This window comes from Stegastes partitus, unplaced genomic scaffold, assembly GCF_000690725.1.
Source record: "Stegastes partitus isolate 25-593 unplaced genomic scaffold, Stegastes_partitus-1.0.2 Scaffold1820, whole genome shotgun sequence".
Classification (NCBI taxonomy): Eukaryota; Metazoa; Chordata; class Actinopteri; family Pomacentridae; genus Stegastes; species Stegastes partitus.
The window spans coordinates 23023-44218 of NW_007579551.1; the positions used below are offsets into that span (position 1 = coordinate 23023).

At 42.0% G+C, this 21196-nt stretch overlaps 2 protein-coding genes across 3 annotated transcripts; one reads left to right on the plus strand and one right to left on the minus strand.

Moving 5' to 3' along the window:
* Positions 1-3748: 3748 nt before the first annotated feature.
* On the plus strand, positions 3749-16491 carry slc20a1b (solute carrier family 20 member 1b). Its single transcript, XM_008302463.1, has 11 exons — positions 3749-4357; positions 5463-6157; positions 6446-6586; positions 7581-7666; positions 7974-8070; positions 11648-11767; positions 13061-13339; positions 13469-14108; positions 14260-14445; positions 14586-14670; positions 14881-16491. The coding sequence occupies exons 2-11, from the start codon at positions 5809-5811 to the stop codon at positions 15037-15039; spliced, it is 2142 nt and encodes a 713-aa protein (XP_008300685.1). The 5' UTR covers positions 3749-4357; positions 5463-5808; the 3' UTR covers positions 15040-16491.
* LOC103372751 (protein gar2) lies at positions 15708-20841 on the minus strand. 2 transcript variants are annotated; one of them, XM_008302462.1, is made up of 13 exons: positions 20698-20841; positions 20530-20583; positions 20406-20432; positions 20110-20160; positions 19242-19277; positions 19128-19148; positions 19016-19051; positions 18872-18907; positions 18669-18701; positions 18567-18581; positions 17818-17856; positions 17683-17715; positions 15708-16693 (listed from the first exon to the last, which is right to left on the minus strand). In XM_008302462.1, exons 1-13 carry the CDS (start codon positions 20750-20752, stop codon positions 16680-16682), a joined length of 450 nt encoding a protein of 149 aa, XP_008300684.1. In that variant the 5' UTR covers positions 20753-20841; the 3' UTR covers positions 15708-16679. The 2 variants fall into 2 exon arrangements, with proteins under 2 accessions (XP_008300684.1, XP_008300682.1); XM_008302460.1 differs by having other exon boundaries at positions 18872-18910.
* Between the last annotated feature and the right edge of the window lie 355 nt (positions 20842-21196).

Below are 21196 nucleotides of genomic sequence, written 5' to 3' on the forward strand. Positions count from 1 at the left end.
TTGTGCATCACTGGCACTTCATTCATTTATTAATTTAAAATGAATTTGTCCAAAAGTGATAAAGTTCTTGAATTTCTTTATTTGTTCTCACCAGGAAAAGAGGAGTCAAGTCTCTTTTATTTATACGGCGCATACAGCCATTAAATACTAAGGTTAAGACCCTCTAATGTTACTTCTACTGTGAATTTACCTGAGTCAGCTAAATAATGCAGTCAAAACTTTACAAAATTGTATTTTAAACGCCACTACCCAACTGGAGAAAAGATAAATTCACATTATATGTTTGACACTATAATCAGCAGAGAAAGAAAACCCAAAATCAAGATGTTATTGAGGTAATGTACAGCAGGTGGCGATGTGTAACCACACAGAGGATGAGAGTGTTACATAACTCTGGAGGCCTGGAAATCTGATTCAGCTCTGGGTTCTTTGTTCAAACTTTGAAAAAAATAAGTTCACAAGAGAACCTGGGTGTGGCTTGGATGAGCAGAAAGGACTTTTAGACTTTTCAGCTGCAGCGAATAATCGATCAGCTGACGACCACTAAAAGAATCGGCAACTGTTCTCATAATCCATCAATAAGTTTGACTCAGTTTTTAGAAAAGACTGTTCAGATTCTGACTTCATAAATGTGAACGTTTACCAATTTCTTTACTTTTCTAACAGTGAACTGAATGTCTGTGGGTTGTGGACTAAACAAGACAATTGAGGATGTCATCTTGGGCTTAAGGAAACACTAACTGACATTTTTCACCATTTTCTGACATTTTATCAACCAAACAACAAATTGATCAACCAAGAAAACAGTCGACAATAAAAATAATTGTAACTTGCGGCCCTGTAAAGCACAGAAACAAACCAAGAAAGGCTCTGTGGCATCATTGTGCTCCCCAGGAAAGCAGCCGATGCATTGTGTTCCCCTTCGTCAGCCATTTCAATTGCTTTGTGCAAAGCAGCACGTAGGAACTCTTTATCAGTGAAACATCCCAGAATTATGAAACAACCGTAAAAGTAACACAGCATGCGTCTTTACTGAAATCTCACTGCATTGCTGAAGTGGGTGTAACTAGACGAAACACTTTATTTAGGCTGAGCGGTGACTTGATTCATCGAAGTTTATTTGAAATCATGTGTTTGCTGCTCATGAAAGCTTCAAACGGTTTTAGAATCATAAGACCATCAAGAGCTGATGTTTCGAAAGGAGCCACGTGCAAACGCACCACATGCTGGTGTCACTTTACTTATCACTAAAGCAACCAGAATCCACACGAGCAGTAGTTTTCTTATTGATTCAGGGAGTCAGGTTTGCAGGTATGTTCAAATGCAGGACATAAATACTGAATATTCAAGCAACTGATAACTATGAAATAAATGGAAAACTGTACGAAGTAATATTTGAAGTTTAGGCGAATGGAAATATGAAATAGCAAAAAATAAAATAAAATAAAATGGAAACACTGTGTGCACTTCATTCCACTTGTCTGTACTGTTTTCATTTTGATTGCATGTTTTATTTAGCATTTCTAGCACTTTGAATAACCTCTGTGTGTACTAAGGTGCTGTATAAATAAACTGGTTCGCTCGCCAAACTGCCTTAAAATTGAACTGAAGTGTTGTCTCCAAGTCTCTAGCAGCATTTCAGTACAAATATATGCAGCTACGTTAAAATACAGAAATCTACAGTTTAAAAATGTAACGCTGGCAGTGGATGCAAAATCCCTGTAGGGTCTGTGTGCATGTAAGTTAATGAGATGCGCAGTATGTTACATAAAGTGGTTCCATCCATCTGATGGTAATCTTCTGAATGACACATTGTGAAACTAAACACAAACTTTTATTACACTATAATTTCTGAATTAGGTCTCATTGTGGCCCATGCAAGTCTAAACCAGTCTACACCAGTTACAAGAACGCCTTGTCCTACATTCACAGTTTCTATATTCTGATCTTTTGAGCAGAGGTCACTGGTCTGTGGTTAAAACAAGGAGGGCTTATGTGTGGCTGAGGTGGGGGTTAAAGCAGATGTAAATTATCTTTACGCATGGAGTTCTGGAAATGCCCAATCGAGTAAAAAAAAAAAAAAAAAAAAAAAAAAAACTCCACGACCCTCGCCACTCCTTCTCTGCCAATGCGGCCTTCACGTGCTGCCGCCAAGAATCGTAATTACAAGCGTCGACCCTGAACGTCTCCGAGGAGGCTGGAAATTTTCCATGATCCAAAGAAGTGACGTCAAACAGGCAGAGACAACAAAGGGAGTGGGCTCGTAGTGAAATAACATAATGTCCTTTATTACAGCTGTGCACCATATACTTGTTTATTACACAACGTGTGGTGCGTTTAGTTGTCGTTGTTTTCCTCCTCGTGGTTGCCATGCAAACACGATTTTTTTTTCCTCCCGGTTTTTTTTTTTGGTTTGGTTTTGCCTAAACTCTCAGTAAGCCCGACACATTATCATGCACTACTTCTATTCAGCAAAATATCCCGTTTTTGTCTTGATGAACATAATAAAAAGAACTGTGACCAAAAGAAAACCACTTTTGTTAGAGGGTGAATGTTGTTATCATTTCCAGCCGAGTGCACTTCAATGACCCACAAGTCTTCTGTAATGCAGTTAACATCACCACCACCACCAACACCACCGGCTGTTTTCATGCTCTGTTTTCACGCTGCATTGTTTCTCTCAGAGTTAGAAAAACACAGGGCTGTTGTGGTTTGTGTCTGTCTCCTACAAGGTTATAGGATGACCATTTGGGTGAAAGATATGTTATTGTAGTGGAATGCAAGTATAAGAAAAACAACAACAAATGGAAAAGTAAAGTGTCTCAAAATTGGCACTAGATGTAATATCTGAATACGTAGTGGAATCATAGAACCAAAAAATAAATAAAAATAAAAATGTAGGTATGCTAAAAAGCAGTAAAGTAAATATTAAACTATGTAAAAGTGAAAATGAAAAGAATACAAGCTGTGCAAAGTAATATCTCCCTACCAAAGGTAGTGCAAATGGAGTATAAAATAAACATGGAGACAAAGATAAGATAAACTTTATTGATCCCAGCTAAAAACAAATGAAGCGCAATGAGAGGCAAGATAAGAAATAATAAAAGTGTAATAAACATAACAATAAAAACATAAAAAAAGACAATGTACATCTTTCACATGTAGAGATAAGTGCACACATGGATATGATACGACTGGAAAATAAAATGTGGGCTGTGCAAAGTAATATTTCTCGCAAAGAGTATAAAATAACAACGGCAATGAGATAAAATCAGACAATCTTCACCGATTTAATGAAGCATAGTACGAAACAAGACAAGTTTAAAAAAACAATAAAATAAAGACCATGTACATCTTTTGCATGTACAGATATGTACTAATATGGATATTATATGATTGATGTACCCAAATTGTTGGACACACACATTATGTAACTTATAAAGACTAACAGTCTGACATTGTGTTACAGAAAAAGAAAAAAAAAAATTAGTGACATTGCAAGTCAGTCAAAACCATATAACTCAATATATAATCAACCTCTTCACTCAGACACGGAGTTTATAGACTCTGGGCTCTTTACTTTATTTTTTAGTGCCTGTAGTTGCATAACTTTCCACTTCCTTTTTTTTGACTTAACACTCATTGATGTGTGACATCTGTGTCTCTGAGCACTCACACAAATATAACTCCATTACTATTTATTACACCTACATACTTAGATTGTTATTTTTCTTATAACAATGCACATTTTACATTTAATGCTTAGACTTTTTCTACTTGTGTTTATATTTTTAGGTCCACATATTTGTTGTATTGCTTGCATTTCTAGAATTTTGATCAGCTGTAAGCAACAATCAATAAAGTATTTCTGATCCTGAATATGAGCTACAGAAAATAAATACTGTTAAAGAAGAAGACCTCTGTTGCGTGCAGTGGGATCTTCTGCTGAGTCCTCCGTCCACGCAGTGAGCGCATGACTCCCCGGCGGTGTGACAGCTGGGAGGAGGAGTCTGGTTCAGGGTGTATCCAATGATAAAAGAACCCCCATGTTCCGCTCACCGGCACGAGCAAGTTCTACACATGCGGCAGCGCAGCGTTCATTCAAACTGAGAGCCTTCTGGATCGGGGAAAAGGCGGACTTATTTCATATCTAATCACACGTACTCGAACGCCGTTTTTTTTTAAAGTGACTTCGGGCTGCTTTGCGAGCGGAAAAGATTTTCGCGATCGGTTTTTAATTTTTTTTTTTCATTTACCCGCGCGCGCTATCGTTAACGTTAGGAGTCTTGTGCGCGCGCTAATTAGCTTACCGGCTAGCACGCACTCTTCTCTCCGGGACTGACAACAGCGACGTGTGGTAAGTTTTATTGTTTATTCTACTTTAGAACAAGTGGCGCATTATTGTTTGCTCGGCGAACGGTGTAGAAACGGCTTACATCACGGCTGGACGTGAGCGTGAAGCTAATGCTAACGGCAGCTTGAGTAACAAGCCATTGTACTACGCATTCAACACAAATGAGTCATCTGTTAGCTACAAATGAAAACGAAAAAAAACAACAACAGACATTTATTGCGGGTTAAACACTTTGTTTGACTCGGGATAGATAACGGTTGTTGATTGTGAGTTTACGATAACACTGCAACTCGAACTAAGTAAGCTGTGTCTTTTTTTTTTTCTTTTTTTTTACAGTAATGCTAAGCTAACGTTAGCAATACTGACCATCTGTTTAGTGGACAAACTCGTGTAAATAAGGTCGACACATACAAACACAAGACGACGACTGCCGCCCGGTCAATCGGTGCAACCGCATCGGCGTCTTGTAAACTGACTCACATCCGGTTGCGTTTTCCTTTACGAAAAACCACGTCAAGCTGAAAACGGTTGATAACGGGGAAGGGGCGGCTTTAATGGCGGCTACAAATTAAAGTCTTTAAATTCAAGTCGAGACCAGTCGAGCCCGGACACACTGTGCTCGTGCCCGGAGGGGGGGACGGTCTGTGTTCAATGAATGGATGACGACACGTGCACACGTAGAAAAGTTCTAATCTGTCCTGTAGTTAAAGACCGACTGTCCTCATCGGTCAGCGGCCCCGGTGGCTCCAATCCCCAACGGAACAGCAACAAACAACACAAGGAGCCGAGTGTCTGGGTCAAACCAAAGGACGCCGCTGTAATATAATCGCGGTGCTTCATGCGCCATTTGCCAAAAATGGCTTCCCGTTTGGTTTTCAGTGAAGGTCCGCCTTCCGGTGCGAGCGTTTACTACTGGTTGTCCACGCTTGTTGTATTTCCTTATCTTAGACTGCCATTACAGACGCCTATTCCTCGTGCAGAGCTCTTTATTTTACTTCCTGCTGTGTTTCTTTTAGATGCGTGCGGGTTTTTTTTTTTATTCTCCAGTGGAATCAGGAGGAACTACAATTAAAGCAAACATTCTCTGTGTGTTTTTCTGTCTTTTCAGGATGTACCTCTGCTCATCTGCAGTCACACTTTCACAATGGCTGGTTCACTCTGCTTGATAGCTCAACACCCAAAGAGCAGCAACATATCTAGTATAATTACAGGATAGCAATAAATCTTCACTATACCTCTAGTTTACTCTAATTGTTTACTGGTCAGCTCCAGATAAACCTTTTTTTTATATATAAGTTTGCACTGCTGAATATCAGAATACCTGTTAAGACAGGTGGGCCTAAAGTAAATTATTTATTTTACCTTTATACCTCTTTATTTTATAGCTGTAGCTATTTTGACAGGCATTCATTCCCTTAAAGATTGTGAAGCAGGTTTATATCTAGTCTACAATCATGGTTTCGACAACTGCGACTGCAATAATACTAGCCAGTACAGTAGGCATGGTGACCTACACTCCTCTGACGGAGTACATGTGGCTGCTGATTGTTGGCTTCGTCATCGCCTTCATCTTAGCCTTCTCCGTGGGTGCCAATGATGTTGCTAACTCATTTGGCACAGCCGTGGGCTCTGGAGTTGTCACCTTGCGCCAGGCCTGCATTCTCGCCACGGTGTTTGAGACTCTGGGATCTGTGCTCCTTGGGGCCAAAGTGAGCGAAACCATCCGCAAGGGTATCATTGACGTGAACATGTACAACGGCACTGAGCATGTGTTGATGGCTGGATCCGTCAGTGCCATGGTTGGTGAGTGTCTGCAGCTTATCTTGCATGTAGTTAAACCTGCGGTCATTGAACCCTGTGGACAGAACTTGGCACATAGGTGCTTGTCACTGTTCCCAGAATTAGAAAATGGAGACGTTAAACCAACACCTCGAGTTAGGGCTGTATAATTCTCAAATTACTTTGTATTTTTTATTGGAAAAATAGAGCTCAAATTCTTTAGTGTTTGATCATTTTATCCTGTGCTTGACCCTTGCTGTGGTCAGTGGAAAAGCTGTTGACTAATGTCCTCAATTTATTTGTTCTCATTAGGTTCTGCTGTGTGGCAGCTGGCCGCCTCCTTCCTTAAGCTCCCCATCTCTGGAACACACTGCATTGTTGGTGCTACTATTGGCTTCTCACTGGTTTCCAGAGGCCCGGAGGGAGTCAGGTGGTTGGAACTCCTCCGCATTGGTAAGACACTCTAATCAAATCAGCTGACCTAGAAATGTACGTGGTGTTTGGCTGAATTGCATCACTGACTGTGTTAATGTAGTTGGGCGTGACTGCTAATGTAATGTTATCATCAGTCTATGGCCAGTGTTTTGTTTGTGTTGAAGATATTCAATATCCAGATCGGCAATCTAGTATTAAAAATTAATGAATGGTAGATGCAGATTCTAGGCTAAATCCACAACACATAAAAATACAATACTGAATGCACTTGCATTAGTCACTAATGTTTTAGAGTTTTGGAGTGAGTTTAGAGTGAGTTTTGGAGTGACCTGTACAGATAAGGAAGATGTGACATTTGATAAGCTCTGAAGATGAAGCAACTTTACTTGCAGCCTTACAGGAATGTAGGAAGCAGAGCTGATTTCACAATTAGTTTCTCACATTGTTGCATTTGATGGTGGTTTTCTGGGGTAATTTGCTTTTTACAGAAAGTCCAAACTTGATGTAAACCAGCTTTTGCCCCTTACAGAGAGACAACCAAAAATGAATCGCAAATAATAGACGCTTAACATCATGCTGGTACAGAGAGGGGTTTAAGTTTTACATCTAGTTCTCAATACAAGCCTTTACTGACTGAATAGTTGGCTGTAAAATGATCCTCCTTGACTGTCCTCGGGACCAGTGTGTGTTGCCAAAAAGGCCAAAGTATGTCCGCTTTACCGGGGAAATTATAGTGGCTAATTTGCAAGTCAAACTGGCATAGACTTTAGCAGGAACTGAGTTGCAATTTCCTTTTGAGACCTGACCTGTTAGTGTTTTTCCTATCAAGCAGTACATTTCCTAAAGAGAAAATTGAATGAAGAGTACAAAGAATTTATCTTTGTTTGAATGGGGGGGTATAATTTCAACAGTCAAATGCCAAGCCAGGATAGTTTTCTGTTTCATTTTTGTGACAGAATTATGTGATATTGCCTTTCCACTAAACTGTAATTCTACTGTTTTTCTTCTGCAGTTGCTTCCTGGTTCCTGAGTCCCCTTTTGTCCGGAATAATGTCAGCCATTGTTTTCTACTTTGTGCGCATGTTCATCTTACATAAGGTAAGCCTCCTGTTATCAGATTGGAGATGATACATAGCTTTGTTAATGAAGAACTTTCCGGAGTGATGTGTTCGGGGCAGTTTCAACACTATGCTAATCCACCGCCAGAGCAAAATTGAGGAAATGTTTGTTATATGGCAAGAAAAAGCTTCTGTTCCCTGAAAGCAGTTCCTTTTCGACAAATGGTTCAGATTACCATCGTGCCCTTGTTCTGCCATCAGCTGTAACCTGACAGCAAAATGGGGCAGCTCTGCTCATACAGTGAAGTTATTTTTTTCTCAATCAATGCTCTGTTTTGTCCATGTAGAAAGACCCGGTACCCAATGGGTTGAAGGCCTTGCCTGTCTTCTATGCCATAACCATGGGCATCAACCTGTTCTCCATCATGTTCACTGGAGCTCCGAGTGAGTATCATTGTTTCATTTTGCTTTGCATGCCTGCCCACAGCCACAGCTTAAAATAAACTGCTCCCTCAGACAGCCGGATACCCACATATATTCCAGACTGAACCAGACTGTGTTTACCATTTTCACAGAAGCCGTGTTTATTTTAACATGTTTTTTGGGCCTCTCTTACTTGTGGTTCTATGTGGGTCATAGCTGGAATGAAGTTTTAGAGTGGAGCACAACAGGGAGATGGAAATAAGATTTCACTTAACTCTTGACGTCACTGTCTGTGTCCTTCAGACATGGTGGAGGAAAAGAGAAGTAAAAAAAAAAGTGTTACTGAAATGGTCCTCATTGCTTGCTGCTAGAAGTTGTATTGCTGCTCAGAATTTGTATCATAATGCTTTTAATACTTGCTGGTTTTTCATCCTTCAGAAACTATTTATTAAATGAGCAACTTTTGCTCCTTTGTTTTCTTCTCTCTACAGGACCTAACAGTTCAAGATGTTAGCTGGCCTGGGCCTTTAAATGGTGGCTACAGGCCAGAGTTTGACCAGATATGGTGTGCTGATGTGTGCATGCACATCAGCACACTCAGAGTGGAGATCACTTGCAGTTCCAGCGTAGCCCATAGCCCTGCTTAGTCAGGCACATTCTGTACAGTTGTGTGAAGCTCGTCACACCTGGACACTGTACACGAGGACCTGTAGTTGGGTACCTCACACGAAAAGGTGCGAGATTACACTATGAAGGTGTAAATTCTTACTTGTACATTCACACACGGACAACCTAGCAACCATATATTTACTGTAGACAAGAAGAAATTGTTAACATGCATAATTGGACTCATTGTAAAAGCCACTTTATTGCTGGAATAATCCTCATTTATTCCTACTTGATCAGTTTTCACAAAGCATAATTACAGCCAATCCCTAAATATCAGTTTATAATGTAAAGAAATTCATCGAAGTTGAACACCGGCTCTGTTTTGGATACTACTCTGGCACGCAGGACAACAACAGCTCATTATTGCTGATATATGCGCTCTAATGCAGCAGCAGCAGCAGCAGCACTATCTGCAGCAAAGCGAATACAGTGCGTTTGGTTTCCTGTGATAGGACTCAGCGTTCCCCCGATGGACATGCTAGCGTAGTGGTGCGATTGGACACCAGGCATCCCACAGCACATTCCTACACTCAATATATATACACACCGGTGCCAGAGACCTCAAGTCAGCATTGCGCAAAAATGACTGCAATTTAGTGCGAAGAATTTAAGGGTCAGCTGGTGATCCTTAAACTGATAAGGCTTGGTGTGACTTGGGTTCTTCACACATTATAAATCACTCAGCCGCTATCAATCCACTGCAGCCCTGTTCGCTGTAAAATGAAAACCTTGAAACAGATTTATAATCTAACTCGTACTCTCTTACACAAATGTTTGTCACTGGAGCACCAGAAGTAATGCACTAATTAGTAAAATTATTGTCGACTGTTCTCAGCATCTCAGATTCTAGGAACCAGTTTCTAAATCCGCTGAATTTTCCCTAAATTCTCTCCATGTTGCCGTCTTTTACACGTAGCTCTATGACTTTTTTTTTTGTTGTTGTTGCTGCATACCGGTGTGTATTTCAGAGTGCTGAGTGTCACAGTGACAGTACATTTTGACCCCCTCACACTAGCCTCAATTGATAAACCTCACTGTTAAGCTGGATACAGATTTTCTGCCTGGGTTACTCTCTGAAAAACAAACACCCAGCAGCATTGGTTACTCTAGGGGCAGCAAACAATCGGCAACATCGCAGTATGCATGGCTTGTTTTTATCTAAGGCTTTTTCAAAACGGTGAGCATCCTCAGAAGCTGTTATCAACTGTAGTTTCTTGGTTATTTATTTATGGTAAGAAGTGAATATACGGATTACGGATCTCTTTCATGCTGATACCCAATGCAGCTAGCGCTTACTCCCAATACCCTTCGTAAGTCCTACATTTAGTTCCACACAAAAGTGAGGACAAGAAGCCAAAGAGTCCCAGACCAAGTGACTCATAAACTACCATTTTAGCTATCATTGTAATTGGGGTTTGTGGTGAGCTGCATGTACAGTACTGGGGGAAAAAAAACAACAAACCACTTTGTTGTGTAATGTAGGCCATGGCATACACAGGTTACAGGGAGGGGTTTGGAACGCAGCCGTGGTTAAATTTCATTTCCTGTCGAGTCCAATTCATCCCACTGCATGGTTGTGGTCTAAACTCAGCCCTTTGTGTGGGAGTGTTCACAGGATTGCTAAGCCCAGGCTAGTTTTTAAAAAATTCTTTCTTTTCTGTTTTGTAGGAAGTTGCTTACAAACAAGTCCCCATTCACGTGGATGCAGTCATGCGCCTCTGTCATTCTTAGGGCAACATTTTCTCCTGTTGTTTTGTTAGATTGTGATAAGCTATAGGGCTTAGTAACGTGTAGCGGAACCACACCTGTTTCTGGATGTCTCCCTACATGTTAGCCGGTATATTCCAGTCATGGACAGGAGGCCCAGCTGTTACGGAGCCGCCTCCCAGTTTTTTCCTCTTATGCCTCTTCCGTCCTGAAGGGAGCGAGCTTCCATTGCGTAACTAAATAAACATCAGTTAGGTGCTCTGCAGTCTCATGCTGCAGCGTGACTCAGTGGAGAGAGTGCACTGTGGACTCTGCCCTCAAACCAATACGACAACCAAGACACTTCATCGCTTACCCTTGACCCTTATTTCCTTCTCTTTATCTTAAACTTCCCAAACAATCCTATGCTTGTGGGGGTGTTTTGTTTTTTTTGTTTTGTTTTAAGTATGCATGGCCAAGGTCACCTCACCACAGGTGGTGTTAGAATTTACAGCAGCTCTTGTTTTTGTTTTCTCCTACCCACACTGCTGACTTGCATTGTGTCTTTATGACAAAGATGACTGCTTCCCTGAGGAAATGCTAATAGTTAGTTTCTGCCAGTGTGCACTGCGCTGCATCTGCCTCTGCTGCACCAGCTTTGCTGCAGTCTTGGCAAGAGGTTACCCTTATTGCTACAGCAAACTGCTCCAGTGAACGACTCCTACCTGTCTTTTGCTTTTTCGCCACAAGTAGTGTCTCCTTTTAAGGAACTCTTTGTCCATGTGCGGTTAGCTGGGTGTTTGGGGGTCATGGTGACATTTGTGCTCCTTCACCTATTACATAACTGTTGGTATCGAGGGGTACGCATGCTTTCCATTTTTAACCACGTGGCACAATGAAGCTGTGCAGTCATGCTATCAGTCAATAGACGGCACACAGCGTTGAATTTATTGCCCTGTAGTTAATCTTTATTTATTGGTGCTGTTTATGTTTTAAATGAGAAAACAGAGTTCCTCTTGAAGCTTCATTATCCAGATATGACCTCACATAGACTCACACAGGACTGTCTTGGTCTGCATTTGTACAAGATTGTACAACTGCTCAGTTGTCATTTGGGTATTTTGCAATGTGACTTTTTGTGCTGTCCACTAAGGAAGGTAGCGCCTGCTGCCTTGTTTTTTAAAAATGCCTCTCTCTATTTGCCTTTGTGTCTTCTTGTGCGTGGCACCTGACGATCCTTCAGTGCTGGGATTTGACAAGATCCCATGGTGGGGCATCCTGCTCATCTCATTGGGCTGCTCTGTGCTGACCGCCATTGTGGTCTGGTTCATTGTGTGCCCTCGCCTAAAGAAGAAGATTGAACGTAAGTCCCCCTTATGTTTTTGCTTTTTGACAGTCTTGTGACTCAGCTTTCAAATCTCTGTCACCGGTTTCTTTTGACAACTGATATTATGGTTTTCTTACTTAAGCTGTTGGACAATGAGGGATGTAGAACTGCACTTGTAACGTCAACCTTTTCACAGCAAGGCTCATATTAATCCACCAAATGGAGCTCAGGGATTTGTTATCATAATGGAATCGCTCTAATGAAAATCATCAGAAAATTTTGTCACCAGTTTTTGTCGAGTAATCCTGGATTAAAGTACAAAACCAACAGTCCTGCATTTGCACACGCATTGTGTGATTTTCATATCAAAGGGCAACACGATTCATTTTAAACTTTTTGTGTATTTTAGCTTCCTCCAATGTACTCAATACAGTGCTTTTGTGTTCACTGACTCTTGTAATGAGTTTAGTCATGCTTTTTTTTTTTTATTGCTACTGCATCAAAAATCTGTCGGAGCACAGCACTGAATAGCTGTGTCTGACACAACTTTGGCTTTAGGCCACATGGGATTTTCAACAGACCCTTTTTGCTCAACTTCGTAATTGAAAATGTCTTGTTTCTACATGTAGAAGTCTTTATGTAATGTCAGAAAGACAGTTAAAGTATTTTGTTTGACTGACGCTGACTTACCTGTCACTTGTATTACCTTTTGGAAACAGCAGGTTTAACTGAGTAAGCATTATCTGTTGAGATCAGCCTCAATCCAGTGGACAAGCTGACTAATTAGGTCATAGTGATCAACTAATTGGTCTTTGCCTACTTGACTAAAATAAGCCTGGGTTGAAAGGCTAAGGAGTTGACATTTGCAGTGCGTTTGGAGAGCAGGCTGACAGCGCCTTCGTGCTTCTGCTCCAGCCTTGAACTGTTTGGGATGACGCAATGTGGCTAACTGGTCAGAGCGCTCCCAGGATTAGGACAGAAAATATTGGCTTTGAGTATCTAGTACACTTTAAAACCACAAACAAATGTCATGTGAGCCTCGGGTTGTGTTGGGTCTTATTGTCTTTCATAAGTTGAGCTCCTAGCGGTAGTGTAAATACGTCCCTTCTAATCCATTTATCTGATCCTGTGAACCCACCGGCTCATTTTTGAACACAGGTAAAATTACATTTATAGGACAACAGTTCAGACTGAGGTTATGCAATTCTTATGACTCCCAACAGCTTAAGTTAAAAGGAAACACATGCCGTACTAGGATTTCTCTGCTGTACTCTGTATATGTTTGGACATGACCCAAGTAAGTTCTCACTCCAACTCCTCCCCTACTAGGAGATATCAAGTCTTCCAGCCCCTCTGAGAGCCCCCTGATGGAAAAGAGAGAGCTCAGGGAGGCCCACTGCCCAATCCTGAAACAGACTGCCAAGGAGACGTCTACACCTACCACACCAGCAGTCAATCAGAGCGCCTCTGCTCAGCCTCAGGCTGCCCCTGAGGAGCGCAGGGTGGCATTTAACATTGGGGATTCTGACGATGCTGACAACAAGGAACGCAAGGTGGCGTTTGACATTGGAGACTCTGACGACACAGACTGTAGCAATGAAAATGGTGGTAAGTATGCCAAGAGACAACACTGTGTGTATCACTTTCTACTGTAACTCTTCTGCTGCGTTAATCGTGAACACATGAGTCTGATCTGACTGCAAATTTTAATAATTTTTTTCTTGCCTTTTTCTTCAGCCCCCAAACAGGTTCCGTCAAACAATCAGGTCCAACTCAATAATCAGCAAGTCCAGCAGAGCAATGGCTCCACAAATACTCCCAATCAGGTCCAGTTCAACAATCAGGTTCAGTTCAACAACAGGCCAGCACAGATACCAAGTAACGGTTACAGCCAGTACCACACAGTCCACAAGGACTCCGGCCTCTACAAAGACCTACTGCACAAGCTCCACCTGGCCAAGGTTGGTGACTGCATGGGCGAGGGGGGAGACCGACCTATCCGGCGCAACAACAGCTACACCTCCTACACCATGGCCATCATTGGCATGCACGGAGACTTCAAGCATAAAGAGGGAGATTTCCGTGCCAGTGAGGAGGGCGACAAGGGCCCAGGAGCAGGTGGTCAGGACAGAAAGCGGGTCCGTATGGACAGCTACACCAGCTATTGCAATGCCGTGGCAGAGCACACAACTCCTGAAGGTCTGGGAGAGAATGATGTAACACTAGAAATGGGGAAGGAGGATGCAGGTAGCAGCCAAAGCTCTCTAGATGAAGACAGGCTTGATGCAGACAAGCCGGAAGTCTCAACTCTGTTCCAGTTCCTCCAGATTCTCACTGCCTGCTTCGGATCCTTCGCCCATGGAGGAAATGACGTCAGGTAGGTACTCTTTCTATGAAGGCCACGTCATCAGGCTCATGGGACAAAACTTTTGTTCTTCTGCCAGGTTGTTGGTGACATTTCTGCTTATCACAGCTCAGTGTCAATATCTGTGGCCACTGTTGAAATAACCTCCCCCTCCCCTCTGCAGTAATGCCATCGGACCATTGGTTGCCCTGTGGTTGGTTTACCAAACAAGTAGCGTGACTTCAAATGAACCCACGCCTATTTGGCTGCTGCTGTACGGTGGCGTGGGCATCTGCGCTGGACTCTGGGTGTGGGGTCGCCGAGTGATCCAGACTATGGGCAGGGACCTAACCCCCATCACCCCCTCAAGGTACAGACAGTACAGAATGTGCTTCCCCTACTCACTGAAAGCCACATCCTCCTCAGACATTACCAGTCTTTGAATTTAGCAGCCTTACTCAGACATATCCTCCAGAGAGACATGGGTGTTGTTTTTTTCTCTCCCTGCAGTGGTTTTAGCATCGAGCTGGCCTCAGCCGTGACTGTCGTGGTTGCCTCTAACATTGGTCTGCCTGTTTCCACCACCCACTGCAAGGTAAGCTGGTCAAACACTGTGGTCTGGGGACTCGACTCAAATGTGGGGGAAGAGGCCGTTTAGTTTGAAGGAGGCTGCTGTAAACAGTCTGGTAGAAAGCCCAAATGGGGAGCAACTTTTTCCCCCCAATTACATTTTACAGACAGATAATTTGAAGTCACACATCGAAGGAAGAGGATGGGGTTATTCTAACGACTGCTGTGTTTCCAGGTGGGCTCTGTGGTGGCAGTGGGATGGCTGCGCTCAAGGAAGGCGGTGGACTGGCGGCTGTTTAGAAACATCTTCATGGCCTGGTTCGTGACTGTGCCCATCTCTGGTCTGATCAGCGCCGCCATCATGGCCATCTTCATCCACGGCAAGATCCTGTGAGCGTTGGGCTGCACCCCCGAGCAGGGGAGGAGAAAGAAACCGCTCCAGCGAGCGCCAGGAGAAAAGGAGCAAAGTTGGAAGGCCAAAATATATCGCTTACCTCAAGCCAACAACTTTGGAAGAAAAAGGAAAAAAAAAAAAGAAAGAAATGTTTTGAAAGGACTTGTGACATGTGCCTGTGGTTCTTGGCTGCATCACTTTCAACCTAGAATTTGCCGTTTGTTCCATTTGGGTCACATAACTTCCAGTGGGAAGCTTGCATTTCTTTGTTCTGACTTGCTTTTTTCATCATTCTGTAAAGAGTTAATCTAAAATCGACTGATTTGTTTTTTCTAATGCTCATCTTTCCTTTTTTTTTTTTTTTTACTTTGCGATTATGTATATACAACCATGCTGTTTTCATTTTGTTTTACACATTAGACAGAAATGAACAACTAAGATGCAGTATTAGCCTTTAACAGATGTAACTCTCCAGTCATAACACATGCTGAAAGTAATGTAGATGCAAAAGCAGTATTTTTAGGTGAACAGGTTATTGGTGTGTATGTGTGTGTTTCTCCCCCAATTCCAAGAATTCGTTATTGATCATTTTGCATCTGGCTTCCTTTTATCCCCCAAATTGGGACGTTGTTTTTCTTCTGTTAAAGAACAAAATTGTGTTTTTTTTTAAGTTTGGTGAACAAGTTTACTCCCACATTCGACAAAATGATTCCATCACACTAACAGCACTGTAATCTAGTTTACAGTGGTAGAGCTAACTGCACACACTGGACGACCACCTACAGAATGATATGAAAAATACACACTGATTAGTATTAAGAAGTCAGAAAACTTCTTGGCAAGAAATGACAAAGGCCAAATTGTTATCTGCTCTCCAGTTCTTCATCCAAATCTCCCGAGACTTTACATTCTGGGATCAGAAACACCTGTCTGAACATCACTTTGAGAACAGCAGAATGTCAACGAGCACAAACGACGTGCGCTCAAACGAGACCTTATGTCGCCTGTTGAAACTTGATTTCCTGATCATTGGTGATGACATGCTTTAGGCCTGCTTCAGCCTTGTTTTTCTAGTTCACCGTGTACCAGCTACTTCCAGTATGTTTATTTTCTGTGGAATTTGCACCTGCCTCTTCCGCCCTCTGAATATCGTAAAAAAATGAGGAGGAGGAAGAGGAACCTAAAAACTGGAAGGTATCTAAAGGGTGGTTTGGTGTTGAGCTGATCTGCTGTCTGGTTTGAATGAGCGCAGATATACGTTGCATGCCACCAGCGCGTGGTCATTTGGCTGCAGTACTAAATGCATTTCAGACCTATAGATGCTGTAGTTGCCTTAATTGTTTTATTTTCCCTTAGGTACCAAAGAAAAAAGGTTTTTTTTATGCACATCAACATAATCTGCTCCACGTTTGTGGATGAAAAAAATGAAAATAAAAATGGGAAAACACTGAAGTTGAGCTTGTTTTACTGTGTGATCACATCATAAAATAACCACTGCATTATCAGACATGACACAAAAGGAGACACACAGGTTATACAGATAAGTGGGATTGTTCCCTTTTTATTGACGGTAAGCTCGGTGCTGCTCAGGCGCCGGGTGATGAATGAGCTCTGGGATCCGCATGCTGCTGTGCTCGCCCTCACTCCAGCACATCTGTGACGCAGGGACAGACAAAGAGGGATTCCTTTACGCTAGCTTTACATTACAAACACCACAATTCAGTAGTTTTCCAGAGCTCTCCAAGTGAGTATATGAATCACCGCTCCCCTACGGTTTTATATGACTCACTACTCCCGTGCAGGTACTGATGAATGACGACTGCATCGGTGTGCAATTTTACTGCTGCGAAGCACAGAATGAAGCCGTCCGTATCCCCAAAGGCTCAGGATGTACAACCACAGGGTACTGTTTATTTTTTTTGCACCACACTGATTCATTTAATTTCTCGCCACAGTTAAAGTTGACCCTTATCGCTGAAGCTTAGACCAAAGTCATTTCAAAAATCTTTTCAGCATCTTTTAGGGCAGGGACGCTGCATCCTTGGACCTAAAATAACCAGAAGCAGATGATACAGTACAAATCAAGCACAATAAGCACCTGGGGACAGACGTCTCCGAGTGCCCTGGATTCTTGTCCCAGATTTACTCACATATAAGGAGGGACTGTGTTCAAACAAACAATCCCAGCATCTTATTTTCGAGGTCAAGCAGTAAACTCGTGTCTGCGGCGACCTCTTCATAACAACTTTTTCTTTTTTCCTTTTGGATGCATGAATTAAAGTGGTAAAAATATCACTCCTTGAGTTTTTACAAGCTGCCTGGTTGTAAAATTTGTAATTGCGCTTGAAGGATTTTTACAGCTGAAGACGGTCTATAAAGGGTTTTTGGCACTATTTGAATCTAGCTGAGACTGGCTCTGACTGGCCCTGTTTTTCACTCTCTGCCTCGTTGCATAACCTACAATTTAACTTTCAGTGCGTCGCTCAAAACAGTTCACCACATCTTGCCTCAGCAGGTACTCCAAAAATGTCCCGGCTCGTGGCTGCCAGGGGAAAACTAGTAAACTGTTACGGATACATAATGTGTTTATTTCAAGTAATTACTGATGTATGTAGTATTATTTTATTGTTGTTTTCTTTTTACCTTGTTCCTTGGTTGAATCCTGACTGACTTCATCTGCAGAGGACAAAAAAAAAGGAAAATGTTAACTTATAGCAGAGACAGAGCTGAATTCATGAGTAGACTTTTTGTTTGTCTTTTGTTTTTATTTCGTCTTACCCAAACTCTTCACAGCCTCTGTCCCGACCTCGTGGTGCTCTAAGAAGAAAAGACATTTGATCACACTGTTGGGTACTTTTATGTCTTTAGCTTTGGTTTTTTTTTAACTCTACATGTTCTATAAAGTTCCCATCTGGCAAAAATCTGTTTGTTTTCTAACTTGATATAATTTCTTTATGGTGTTTTTTACATGCCAGACAACACATTATGAGTGATGTGCAGCACTGCTGAGCGTTTCCAAGTGGAAATTCAGACTTTCAGGGTTTTTTTATGTAACAAATCTAAGAACCCTGTTAACATTTTTCTTGTTCAAATCAGATTTCAATTCGAGCATGAATTTCCTCAGTATCGCAGCTCAGCATTGTGCATTTGAGCGGAGGTGTAGGTGAGCTGGTGTGCTCGAGCTGCAGCGAATGGGGAAGGGGTCGGTGAAGGGAGACGCAGCACATTCGTAGATCCGCACATTCTGAAGGAAGCAGGGGTGAGGCGTTACTTCCGAGGCAGGGAGGGACTATTTTATGGAGGAAATAAACTCCTGAATACATTATGTAACACATGTGATAGACGGGGATGAGTCGTTCTGGGTTAAGTCAATGACCGGAGAGGTAGTTTAAAAGTAACTGAAAGCCTATAAAGTGACTTGAGATCATGGAAATGTTCAGTTCACAATCACAGGCTACTTTTTTTTAGTTCCAAGCTCATCATGTTTGTGTGTTTCATGTTGGTTGTGGTGGACAGACAACACTCACCCCGCCTCTGTCTCCCTGTTAACAAGAATAAAGACAGACATTAGCTATGACTGCAGGACAGAGGCTGAAATTTAAATAAATAAATAAAAAGTAGCAGCTCACCCTCAGTTTCCTCAGAGGACTCAGACTCTGATTCTGTGTTAAAAAAACAAAGGAGGGGGGTGAGTGCTGCAGCTATTTAAGCATAAGTAGTACAGTACCTTACATTTCTCTGCACTGTGAGATGCTCCTCCTGCAGATCTCGTCTAAACTGTCCTTTATTGCCATCTACAGGCTCCTGTCTGAACGGTAAAGCCTCCTCTTACCCTCACGAGCTGCAGCGTCAGAGTTGCCACCTCCCTCTGCTGGAGGAGGGATTGTACAGTTATGTAACGTTTGAGTCTCAGGTACAGAACGATTACATCTTATCCGCAAAAAGTCAGATGTTTGTTGTTGGTTTTTTTACACACCTGCCTTGTCGCCCTCGGCTTTAACGTGCTCCTCCACTGTTGGGAACATTTGAACAGGTGATTGATGACAGTTTGTGTTCAGGTATTGATCGTGTGATGGATTAGGACTCACCGGAGCCATCTTGAGCAGCCTCTGGAGGAGAGAGGAGGGAAAGATTGTATGAGTGAGCGAGCCTTCACAGAGGAGCTATTATTAGTTTAGGTGATTTTTAAAGTTTCTCCTCACCGAGGTAGCGAGAATCCTCATTCTGTTCCTCCGTAGCTGCGAAAAGGTGCGAATGGATTATTGATAAACCTTAAATAGGCAACAGGACAGTTTGATCTTCAAGACATCAGCAGTGGTGGAAAGTACATTTACTCAAGAACTGTACTCGAGTACAATTTTGAGACGCTTATTTATTTTTTTTTCCATTTTGTGCTACTTCACGCTTTAACTTCACTAAATTTCAGAGGGAAATATTACACGTTCTGCTCCACTACATTCCCGCTTTAGTGACATTTAAGGTGAAGTTTTACAGAACAGATAATAAATAAAGAGTTCATTCTCGTAGATTAATATCTGGACTTGCTTGAAGACGTTCCACCTCTCATCCAAGAGGCTTCATCACTTCTGACTGACTAGTTCCAGATACTTATATCAAATAAAAGTACAGCAAAATATATAAGTATATACACTAACAGCTCCAACATTTTTCCTGAAATGTCTCACATGGTTTCATAAGAATAAATATACGGACGATGGAATATCTCAGCATAATTCAGACATTAGAAAAAAGTGAAAACAGTGAAAACCTTCATTTGTATCTGGCGTCTCTGTATATAAAACTGTATGTAAATGAGTTCAAACCAGCTTCACCTGCAGCATGTAACACTATTAATTCACTAATAATATTCTAATGAAGACATATATAACATTATATCAGACAGAGAGATCAAACCAGAACCTTTAATTCTATACTTTAACAAAATTTCAATACTTTACACGCAGGGCTTTTACTTAATGGCGTCTTTTGGACATTTTTGCTGTACTGGTACCTCTTCCACCGCTGCTTATTTGAGCTCCTTGAACTCGGGTCGCTGGGTTAAACACGTACCGTTCACCTGAGCGGCGCTGGTCCTCTGAACGAACTCGAACTCCATCTGATCTGAGGAGACAAAAAACAAGAGCCAAGAAGATGGACACTGGTGAAGAAACAGCACACGGAGATATGGGGATGAATAAAGTCACAACACATGATGGAATCTGTTTTAAAAAGTGAGACAGTTATGGCTTTCACATAACTCTAAATGTTATGCAATAAACAACATGATTTTAATTCAATACATAAAAAAAACTGTTCACAAGAGTCCACTCTGGAAAAAGCAAAGTGAGAGAGTTATCCGACTGTACCTATCTTTATCAGCTCAGGTAATCCATCTGCAAGAGAAAATAGAAGTTTCCAGGTTTGCAACTTTAACAGGATCATCATCATTATAAGAGTTGGTTCATATATTTTAAAACAAAGATTCCTCACCGTGCTGATCAACCTTTTCCTCTTTCTCTGCTGATTCCAGAGACGCTGAGAGCACTGCAAGTCGACACAAACAAGTCAGAACTGACTAAATCTAACACATCAGTTGCTGAAAGTCACACATGTACACGACAAAAGACAAAACTCTCTGATTGAATTGTTCCCTCTTACCGGTGTGAAACGCCGCCACAGCGAGGAAAACAAACAGTGGCACTAGAAACCTCATCTTGGCTGCTTTTCTTTTTCCTTTTTTGGGAAAGATTTTGGTTGTCCCTTCAAACTGTGTGGTGTGTTGTTGTTGTTGTCACTTGTTGCGGCCTCTTATATCTTCGGCAGCATCACATGTTGGTTCATGGACAGGCGGCTCTGGTACCATTGTCCCTCCCTACCTGAGAGGACAGCTGGGTGGCACATCAGCGCACAGACACGTCCTTATTCGACCCGTCAATGCCGCCCATTGTTGTGCTCGTCAGTCACATGGGCCTTTATTTGGGATGTTTGACAGGAAAGAAAAAGAAAAAAAAAAAAGGACTCCATGTTTCTGAGCTGAAAACAATGTTGGTTTCCTTTTTTGGGGGTGATTTCACCGAGCACACTTGGCTTATGAATGATGGGTCACAATGTGGCTCTGGAAGACAATTCCTCGATTAATAACACGAGTCAGCGCCAT

Bases quoted from the DNA above. Each gene is read 5' to 3' on its own strand.
- LOC103372751 (XM_008302460.1), bottom strand. From the start codon at position 20,752: ATGAGGTTTCTAGTGCCACTGTTTGTTTTCCTCGCTGTGGCGGCGTTT. The intron at 19,278-20,109 runs GTACGTGTTTAA...ACCTTTTCGCAG, and splicing joins CAGCGCCGCTCAGGTGAACG to CTACGGAGGAACAGAATGAG. The intron at 17,716-17,817 runs GTAAGACGAAAT...TGTCCTCTGCAG, and splicing joins AGAGGCTGTGAAGAGTTTGG to ATGAAGTCAGTCAGGATTCA.
- slc20a1b (XM_008302463.1), top strand. From the start codon at position 5,809: ATGGTTTCGACAACTGCGACTGCAATAATACTAGCCAGTACAGTAGGC. The intron at 7,667-7,973 runs GTAAGCCTCCTG...TTGTCCATGTAG, and splicing joins GCATGTTCATCTTACATAAG to AAAGACCCGGTACCCAATGG. The intron at 8,071-11,647 runs GTGAGTATCATT...ACGATCCTTCAG, and splicing joins CATGTTCACTGGAGCTCCGA to TGCTGGGATTTGACAAGATC.